The 10,377-nt window shown below is 45.0% G+C and overlaps 1 protein-coding gene across 3 annotated transcripts in view; it reads left to right on the top strand.

Moving 5' to 3' along the window:
* Positions 1-5,032, top strand: part of Aagab (alpha and gamma adaptin binding protein) — a 60,419-nt gene extending 55,387 nt beyond the window's left edge. Inside the window, exons 8-10 of one of the 3 annotated variants that reach the window (XR_003850027.1) lie at positions 2,113-2,176; positions 2,485-2,534; positions 3,126-5,032. Coding sequence is in view for 1 of the 3 variants with exons in the window: in XM_008836352.1 (XP_008834574.1) it covers positions 1,962-2,066; positions 2,485-2,534; positions 3,126-3,203 (233 nt within the window). In the remaining 2 variants the exon portion in view is untranslated. Of the gene's footprint in view, positions 1-1,961; positions 2,067-2,112; positions 2,177-2,484; positions 2,535-3,125 lie in introns of those variants that run through there. The other 2 variants (XM_008836352.1, XR_003850026.1) reach the window with 2 other exon arrangements.
* Positions 5,033-10,377: the final 5,345 nt, after the last annotated feature.

Genomic DNA, 10,377 nt, shown 5'->3' with positions numbered 1-10,377 from the left:
ATAAGTGTAGGAAAGGATTTTCTAAATTGGACAGAAGTTGCTCAGGAATTAAGGTCAGCAATCAATAAGTGGGACCTCATTAAACTAAAGAGCTTTTGTACAGCAAAAGAAACAAAAAAAGTGAAAAGAAAACCCACAGAATGGGAAAACATCTTCACCAGTGACACATCTGACAGAGGTTAACATCCAGAATATATAAAGAACTCAAAAAACGAATCAAGAAACCAAATAGCCCAGTTAAAACATGGACTACAGATCTAAACAGAGTTCTCCAAAAGAAAAAATAAAGATGGCTAAGAAATATCTCAAAAAGTGTTCAACATTGTTAGTAGTTAGGGAATACAAATTAAAACCACCCTAAGGTATCACCTTACCCCAATCAGACTGGCTAGGATCAAGAAAACAAATGATACCAAATGCTGGTGAGGATGTGGAGAAAGGGGAGTGTCATTCACTGCTGGTGGGATTGCAAACTCATGCAACCTCTATGGAAAACTGGAGAACTCTTAAAAAACTAAAAATGAGCCTACCACTTGACCCGGTTATCCCACTCCTTGTCTTGTACCCAAAGGACTCATCCTATTGTAGAGACACTTGTACAACCACATTTGTTGGTGCTCTTTTCACAATAGCTAAGAGATGGAAGCAGCCTAAGTGTCCCTCAGCTGGCAAGTGGTTGACAAAAATGTGGTATATTTACACAATGGAGTTCTATTTAGCAGTAAAGAAAGATGAAATTATGAAATTTGCAGGTAAATGGATGAATCTAGAAACTGTTATACTAAGTGAAGTAACACAGACTCAAAAATAAACGACGTACGTTCTCCCTCATATGTGGCTCCTAGCACCAAATCCTTTTAAATTCCAGGTCCTTTTAATAAGATTATGATATACAGCAGTCCCTTCTGTATGAAATAACTACCATCATCATCACTTCACTGAGCCTGATCGCTAAACATTGCCACAATTGGGCTTGTTGACAGTTTGTGCACATTCATTAAAGGAGTGCCAAGCAGGGTCACTGGACCCTCACCCGAATATCCAGCCACTCTTTCCAGCTACTCTTCCCAGCCAACTAGTCCAGCCTTGGAAGACAAAAGAAAAATGAGGAGGAACCCAATAGAGGGATGCTTTTGGAAGCCCTTGTCAAGAAATTCCAGTGGACTCTCATATGAACATTTGAAAATTGCCCTCTTCTGACTTTTTTCTGGTTCTCTGTCTAGAACTTGTAATGCTAATTACTCTTGCCTTTACTTCTCCTTCACATCTCCCATTCATGATTCAAGGACTTTCTTCTCCCCTTAGAGATGAAAGTTATGCAATTTGGGAGTCTTTTAAATAGACCCACTGAAGGGGTACTCCAATTGCCTCACCCTGTTGTCCCTGTTCAGCATGGAAGAAGCCACAGTGGTTGGCATCTCTATTTCCTATTGGCAATTTGGGTAACCCCTTCAGAGGATGGCGTGATAAGAATAGGAGGTAGGAATTAGCTAGGCAGTTAGGGTAAAAAGACACCAAAAGAAATGTAGTCAGTTTCTTGGCTATAAGTCAAAAGTCAAAATGTCCTTGGGCCTGTTAGCAACATACTCTGTTCCAAGGCCAGAACTGTCAAAAGTATTTGGGAGCTTGTATCTAATCCTTAAAAGATTTTAGGGTTACCTCTTCAGAGGGGGGAATGTTGGAGGGGAGGGAGTGGGCATGGATTTGATCAAAACACCTTATATGCATGTATGAAATTCTCAGTAAAGTTTGTGTAAAACTTAATAAAAAAGAAAATAGTGTCCTCTACCTCACTACCTTGCCACGTGGATATAAATTTGCTGATTTCTGGGGGCGCCACCGTGACTTGTAAAACTGATCCATGTAGGCGCTCACCCCTTGCCATGCTCAGCAGAGCTAGCATTGACTGCCCTAGGAGTCTCTGTAAGTACATATGTAACATGTGACAACCCTTGTTTCAGATCCCATGTTAGACCTGGATATTCAGGAATTAGCCAGTCTTACTACCGCAGGAGGCGATCTGGAGAATTTCGAGAGACTCTTTTCCAAGTTAAAGGAAATGAAAGGTAATTAGCCCTGCCATGTCTCATGGTCTTCTGTTTTATGTTGTAGGATTTCATTTTGTAACTGCTAGATTGGATTCGGAGCTCTGGTCTGGAGAAATTTAGCTACTTGTGTGAGTGTGCCACTCTGTTGGTAAAAATTCCCAGGGGAAAAATTCCTTTCTTTATCCTCTTTTCTCGCACTTTCCCTTAATCATGTCTCTTCCAGTGTGTCTCACTAATACCACATCTGTAAGATTCCCTGCCAGTTCACTCCCATCATTCCATCTGGAAAATTTGGGAGACTCAGGTTCCTAATAGCTGTAATGACTACACCATGAACATGTGTCTTGAAACCCATCTAGCATCTTTGACTGTCAGAACACTCCAGATTCTCCTGTGCTATTTAGAAAAATTTCTTAAGATATATTTTTCCCCCTAGACAAGGCTGCGACACTTCCTCATGAGCAAAGAAAGTTGCATGCAGAAAAGGTGAGATGGCTGGTCAGGTATTTATCATTCTAAAGGGTCTTTGTGTGTGTTTTTCAGTGGCTGTTAACTTATACCCAGTTGAATGTTTAAACAATATAAGACAATTACTACAGTCAAACTAAGATAATTTAAGTGTCTCTTAAGTGACACAGAACCTTCCCTGAGACTCAATGTTTGCCTTCCTCTTAGGCCAAAAAACTCTTAGTAGTTTTGTTTTATTGTTACCAACCCAACACATGTTCTTGGCAGGAAACTAAAATGGTTAATGACATCTCATTATGTGAACTCTGTCATTTATTTATCTAGCCCTTCTGGACATCGAGAGCAACAGTGTATGCATGTTTTTATTCTATAAATCATGAAGCTGTGTGTCCTTACACCTCATATTTGTGCATAGCTCTGATCATAAGCTGAGCACATATCTCTGGATGCATAGTCTGGGTCACAAGGTATTCGGAAATTTTGATGTATGCTGCCAGAGGACTGGAGGGCAACATGCAGAATTTAAGGCTTCAGTCAGTTTAACGTGTGACACACAAAACAAGCTAAAATTTAGCTGTCATCTGAAACTTGTCATGTGCTTCTCCACAGGTTGCCAAAGCCTTCTGGATGGCAATTGGGGGAGATAGAGATGAAATTGAAGGTCTTTCCTCTGATGAAGAACACTAAGTTATTCCTGCTGAGTTTGACTAATGATGCCAGTGCTGTTTACCTCAGATAATTCCCTCCTCAACCCAGTCCTGCTCTGTCAAGATTCCCCTCACTGCATTGGCCATCTGACTGGTGTTTAGGGTCCCTTTAATCTTAACTTATAGGAAGGAGTTAAGGAGTCTTTCCTCCTGCAGCATAAGTCAGTGAGGAGTACCATGATGGCAGTAAGGATTCCTCAAACATATGTTTCTGTTTTAAGAATGGGGTAGAATTAGTCTTAGAGGTCTGTGTTAAAGGAGAGCCAAGTATAGTGGTGCATTCCTGCAATCTCAACATCTGGCAGGCTGAGGCTAGCCTAGGCTCCATGGGGGTACCCTGAACTGAACCACACAGCATGACTTGAGCAGCTTCTTTGGGTATTCCCAGCATTCACTGGTACTTGTCGCATGTCAGGAGCTTGAGCCATTGGGTATTGTCAATGTTTCCCACCAAGAGCTGGCAGCTCTGCAGTGAGGGATTTTGGGGCAGGGGTTGGAAATGTATCAGTAAGTAATTTTTGCTGTAGTATAGGAGTGGGCAAAATAGGTGGCTTGCAGATTTTGTCTCTAAGCAAGTTCTGGATATTTTCAGTTCAGTGTCTGAATTCTTTCTACAAATAATTAAAAGACTAGAGTGTATTTTTTAGATTTTAAGAAATAAAGCAAAAGTTTCTGCCTCTAGGGAGGATAAAGCTACCTCTCTATACAGTTGCTGGGCAAGGCTTGTGAACAAGAACCTTAATCCACCTGTGTGGACTATGGGAGCTGTAGGTGCTTGTTCCTGGCCACTCCACGCTGCCATGATGATGTGGATACTCTTCTGCCCAAGCACTCTTCCTTCGCTACTTGAGAGACCAGAGCCATGCTGTCGCACTTTGAACCCCGAAAACATGGCAGGTGTCCCCTTCTTTCTGTTGGGAAGCCAAACAGATCACTGCCAAAGCAGCAGCAATGAGTGGTAGGTGAGGAGTTGAGATACTAGGCAAAAGAGGTCCCAAGCCACCCCTGCGATTTACTCCAGGGCTGCTGGCTCCTCTGCACCTCTCCAGGGCTCAGCCTCAGGCTCAGTTCTGAGGGAACATCCTTCGCTCTTTCTCCTGTGTCCTGTCCAATGCACAGGACACAGATGTACTCATCACCCAAAGGAAAGTTTTAAATGAAGAGAGTTAAGTACAGCAAATTAAAGTCCTTATTTCTGACTTCATAGACACTCCAGTGAGTTATGAGTCTTCTCTTCAGTGGTCACGGCCATGACTCTGAGCTGGAGTAGCCCATGGGAGATGATACCCACACATGGGCTGAGAACTGGCTCTGGCCTAGTGTTGGAGAAGCATGGGGGTGGGGAGCCAAGCCAGGAGCAGAAATAAGGCTCACACCTGCCCAGGGCATTATTGTAGGACCTGAGATGTACCAGGGATTCCTTGCCAGGCCAGCACCAGCACCACCACAGGAAGCAGATGGCATTTCAGTGATGGGAGCAGTAGCTGCTGCCTTGCTGACGCCCTGGTTAAATACCCCCCCCCAACACGCACACACTGTTCTTGTAGTACCATCCCATCAGTGGGACTGGTGTTTCTTTGAGCTGATGTTTCCAAGTGACTGTATCAGCCATTGATTAAGAATGTAAGGGAAACTAAGGGAAGTTGGCTCTGGGCTGCCAGGAAGATAGAACATGTTTTTCTTAAAACAGAAAATTCTGGAAAACATATTAGGCTACATGATTAGGAAAAAAATAGAGTAGGAAAAGCTGTGAACTTGATTTTGTTGATTAAACAAAGCCAGGTAATTAAAATATGACTTATTTATAAAGTCTGCTAATGTGTATTATTCTAGTTTTGCTGTGGGGGGCTATGTGACTAGGGGAAGCCTGGTGTCCTCCTTTGGCCTGTATGTGAAGAATCTTCAGAGTTTGTCAGGGTTAATGTTTTGTTGGAGTCTGCCTATAACCTCAGCTACTGGGAGATTGGTTTTTCTTAGGGACACTGAGGGTCAGGGTAAACCTAGTGTTATCAACTACTGACCTGAAAGAGTGATTCTGAGCTAATGCTACATTAACAGGCACATCTTTTAAAGTCGCCTGTGCATATGACCCCACAAGTTACAGACCAGTCACCCATGTGCATGGCCCCCACAACTTACAGACCCAGCATGAATCTGAGGTAATTTCTGTCTTAAATACCTATTTTTGTAGCACAGTGTTTGGCCCACCATTTGGGTTGGCAGGTATAGTCTGTGTTTGATGAAAATGATTGCAAAGTCTGAAGGCCCGTTGAGTGTTGGAAACTAGAGCAAGAGAGACTAAAGTCAAAGTTTTCTTCCTTGAGAAAATTGTGTGTTGTGTAATAATTTGTGATGAAGGCATGGATATTTTTGTAATTTTAAATAGCTGTCCTGTCAGCATATGGCAAGATTGACAGAACCAGCTTGCTTGCTATTTATAGAACTTGGCCACACCTGATTCAGAGAAGCTAGAGATTTGGGGAAGCTGGGGTTAGATGGCTGATAATGTGGGATGTGGCTCAAACACCATAGCGTGTACATCAGGCCTTTCCTTCGGACTTTAGAACAGGTGAGAACTGGCTGTGTGTGGCCAATGCTGTCTCCTTTGTGGAGAGCTGGGGCTCAACATCTTTGCCATGGCTTGTCACAGTCCTCAGGCCAGTCTCTTAGTGACCACAGCACACGAGTAGCACCCCTTGGCCTGCCGTGGCAAATAGGAGAATCATTGCTGGGGAAAAGGAAGGGGAAGGGGAGAGCTCTGGGGACTATTTTCAGCATGGCTGTTTGCTGCTACAAAGCCTAATTTAGCAAACATGTCCCGAATGGTCAGGGGTTCTGGTCCATTGAGCTTCTGCTTGAAGGAGACAGGGTTTCAGCGAGTGTTCTCCTGATTCAATTTGGCTTCACCACCTCCCCCATCTACAGTGGACAATTCAGCTACAGGATTATATCATTATCAGATAAATAGCACAGGACTATAGGGAAAGAAAATGCAGACCAGTCTTGTTGCATGTCCTGAACCTGGACAGCTTTAGGAGAGCCTTGGTTTGAGAGCCAGCAACACCCTAATACTTAACTAATTACCCCATAATTTGAATGTCTCATTAAAAATGCTCAATGTGCGAAGAGAAGTCAAGTTTTGATTTCCAAGTCCTAGGGTTTGGTGAAGTAAAGCACCCTGTACCTTTGGCAGCCCTTGTGGAAAGGCCTTTGCAAGTCTGAGTTTCGTGTTTGGGTGTAACTAGATGTTTGCTGCTGACATCACAGTTTACTTGGAGTTAAGCAGTTCTAGTATCAGAGGAGCATCTTGCTTGATCCCAATTGTTCCTCTGACTTACGGAATAAAGGGTTAGTAAAAGAACCCATGGCAACAGTGTGTGCCTTTCCTCAGAATGCTATTGAGCCTCGTCCCAGCTCTCTAGTGATTGACAGGTCTGCTTTTTGTTCTTTTTGGTAAAGTATGGATTCAGAACCTGGCCTTAAATTATTATATGTTTGGAATATAGGGTGAGGCAGGGATAGAATTCTTAAAACCTTTGTGTTTACATTTATTTTATGTATTGTGGGTGCATGGGCCACCCAGGGTGTGTGGTGATTAGGACAACTGTAGGAGTTGGTTCTCTCCTTCCACAGTGAGTTCTGAGGGCTGAACTCGGGTCATCAGGCTTGGCAGCAAAAATCTTTACCTGCTGAGCCATCTCACCAAACTTCATTTTGTTTTTGAGACAGGGTCTTGTAATGTAGCCCAGGCTAGCCTCTCGCTCTCAATCCCCCTGCCTTGCCTCAGTCACCTGAGTGCTGGGATGGCAGGTATATAGCATATACTCTCTCCCTTGCCACAAGAACCTGAGCGACAGAGCAGGTCATGTGAAAACACTCCCACTTAGCTTGCTCAGAGTCCTTCCTGCTGCTCTGATGGAATAAGTGGCCATTCGTTGCCTCTGCGCATCTGTTGTGAACCAGATGGTTTTAATGCAACAAAGACAGGCTAGTTAAAGCCCAGGATCTGTGCTTATATCAACAGCAATGCTGTTTGGAAGAGAAAGTTCTTTTTGTCTGAAGTCCAAGGACATGAACGGTATTGCCTCCTTAGGACATTCCCAGGGATTCAGTAGCAAGGTGATGGGCTTGGACTTATCCTGCCCTGGTGTGAGGGCTGAAACAGGGCTTGGAATGCAGCCAGCGCTGCCTGTGAACCTTATTGATGCCAGAATGAGAGTGAGCATAGTGAGGGTTCAATCTTGAGGATGAAGTTTCTCTTCTCCAGGAGCTCAGGCTTCACTTTAGGTGGGAGTAAGAGACAAGCCAGGGTCACAGATGACAGAATACCAGGCAGAACGGGAAAGGTGCTGCAGCCTTCCTGCATTAGTTTCCAAATGTGACCCTGACTCAGAAGCACCTGGAAGGCCCTCCTCAGAGTTTCTGATGAAGTTGGTCTGTGCTGGGGTCTAAGAAGCCACAGTTCCAACATTGCAAGTGATACTGACACTGCTGGAACAGGCTTTGAGAACCACTGACCTCAGGGAAGTAATGCCAGAATCCAGCTGAAAGGCTAAAGAATTTGGGCAGGTAAGTAAGTGGAGACATGAAAAGTCTTACTGGTAAGTTCTGGCATGAAGAGAGGTATGGAAATAAGAGAGCAAATGGTTATGTTGGGGAATCCCAGGTGCTCCCCTTAGAAAAATGGTGGTAGCTAATGTTAAAGTGATGTCAGAGAAGACCCTGAAATATTACAAGAGGTCTGCTGCCTCCAGGGCGGTCTGAGAAGCTGAAGGGTTGCAAGCAGACAGGATCTCTACCCACAGTTACAATCTAGGAAAATTCACAGCCTCTTGTCAGTGTTCATCTCATCTCTTAGCTGAGTTGAGAATTCTGAGGCTGAGAGTGGACCCAGCAGGGTGACTAGTGGTTGTTGCCATGGACAGAGGTATAGGGAGTGGTAGGAATTGTGCCACATGTTTATCCCTGAACTAGAAGGTGACAAATTAGAATTTTGGAACAGCTGTAATAGTAATCAGGGACTGTATCTTGGGGACATTCCTGTAGTTATATAAAAAGATTTAAAATAGAAGAGCACAGCAGAAACAGATATGAAAGATACTGCTCAGGTAACGTCCACCTGATAGACTCGTCCAGACACTGGCAGGCTCGTCTGTAAAGCAAATTGTGTGGCAGCCATAAGAAGCCAGGATGTAAGAATAACATGTAAACTGTGTTCTGGGGGACTTGTGGCTTAGAAGGGATGGCAGACAGTACATAGTGGAGGGGACTCTGATGACAAACTACTGAAAGGTTTCCTTGAGGAGAGGGTTGAACTGAGCTGCAAACATTGGTAAAGGTTATCTTGTTGACCTGGGGGTGTGGGGTGTCAGGGCAGAAGCCAGGGTTAGAGCCTGGGATGAGTGAGGAGCAGAGGGAAGCACACAGGCAATCATGGAGACAGGATGACACATGACCACTGCCATTGCTGGATTGTATAGGATAGGGCAAGGAGTTGGGAGGGCTGGGCAGGGGCAGGATGGACAAGTGTTCCATGGAATGACCTTAGAATTGGTTCTGTGTGCTAGGGGTGGGGGCATTTACTGAGAGCAGTGCTGTAGTTTAGATATGAAATCCCCTCACAAAGATTGGTTCCCATCTCATGGCACTTTTGGGAACTGGTAGGACATTTAAGAGGTGAGGCCTGATAGAAAGGTCACTGGAGACATTCCCTTTCTTTCCTCTTTGCCTTCTAGCTGCCATGAGGTAAAGAGCCCCTCTTCCCACAGACTCCAGCTCTAAGGCGTTGTGCCACAGCAGGGCCAAATGACCATGGACTGATAGCTCTGAAACCATGAGTCAAAATAAACCTTTTTGTTTATCAAGTTATCTTGGATATTCTGTTAGAGTACCAGGACTAACATAGGCAATGAGCATTTTAAAGAAAGCAGACTAGGAGAGCAGTTAGGATGCTGGGGTGGGTCCAAGTGCTGGGAACCTGCAGTGGAGGGCAGCTCCTGAGAGACTGGGAGCCATGAGCAACTGGAGGTGAGGGTGCATGGATAAGGATGACTTCTGCCAATATAGTTTAGGTGTTAATGCCAAAATTGTGACTGTCAGGGAGATGGTCTGCCAAAAGGAATAATGAATTCTGTCTTCTGAGTTCCTTGTAGCACTTTTGAGGACCAGATGGCCAGCAGGCCTTTGGCCCTGAGTCTGATGCTCAGAATTGATGTCTCAGTTGTATCAATCTGGGTGTCATTAGCATTTATGTGGCTTGAAACACTGAGGGCTGATGAACATATTCATGGAGGTGTGTCAAGAGCACACACATGATCTGGGAACACCAGACCACAAAGGAGGCAAGCCCAGATTTGTAAGTGAGCCAAGGAGAAATGGGACAGCTCTGGGCAGGGCCTTTCTGAAGTGGGGAGGTTTGCTCAGCCCAGGCAGCCTCAGCAAGGAGGTGAGGGAGCTGCTGGGGTAGGGAGATAGGAAGTGGCCAGCTGAGGGATGGGCCACCTCACACAGGTTGTTGGAATTTAAGTTTTAGCTCAAAAAACAGATTGAGGGCAACAGGTCCCATCTGAGCATCAACTACTGAGAGACTTTACAGAAAGCCATTTTGAGGGGCACAAAGGTGGACGAACTGACCAAGGAATAATCCTAAAGTGGGAACCTGAGGGGGTGCGTGGAGGTCCTTGAACTGACCTTTGTCCTGGGAGGTCCTTAGGACAGCTGCAGGGGAGACCTCGCTGAAGGACAGGGAGACTGTCTCCACATGGGTTTGCTGCTTCATACCCAAGAACCAAGGGTCACTCAGTCTTTTGGTCAGTCCACAGCTTTGGGGTTGGTGTAAAATTTCAGTCAGGAAAACAGTGCTGTTTGAAATAATGATTTCCCAGGAGCCAACAGTCAATCCGAGCCAAAAAGTTACTTGTAAAACCACCACTGGGCCTGTAGGAAGATGTGATAGCATGGAGAGCCCTGGCAGAAGGAAGCAGTGTCAGGGCTGGCAGCCTTCAGTAACTGACAGAGGCTTTGGGGTGCAGGGGAAATGAATACCAACAGCTTTGCAGTGTGTGTCTGAGGGACCCAGGACCTCCTGCTGGCCCTGCGTGGTGCCCTTAGGGCAGGTGGGTATTAGTGGATGTGCTGGATAGCTTCAGTTGTCA

This window comes from Nannospalax galili, unplaced genomic scaffold (genome assembly GCF_000622305.1).
Source record: "Nannospalax galili isolate Female #2095 unplaced genomic scaffold, S.galili_v1.0 scaffold54, whole genome shotgun sequence".
NCBI classification, from domain to species: Eukaryota; Metazoa; Chordata; class Mammalia; order Rodentia; family Spalacidae; genus Nannospalax; species Nannospalax galili.
Note: the sequence above shows the minus strand (reverse complement) of the source record. Positions and strands in the feature narration are given on the sequence as shown.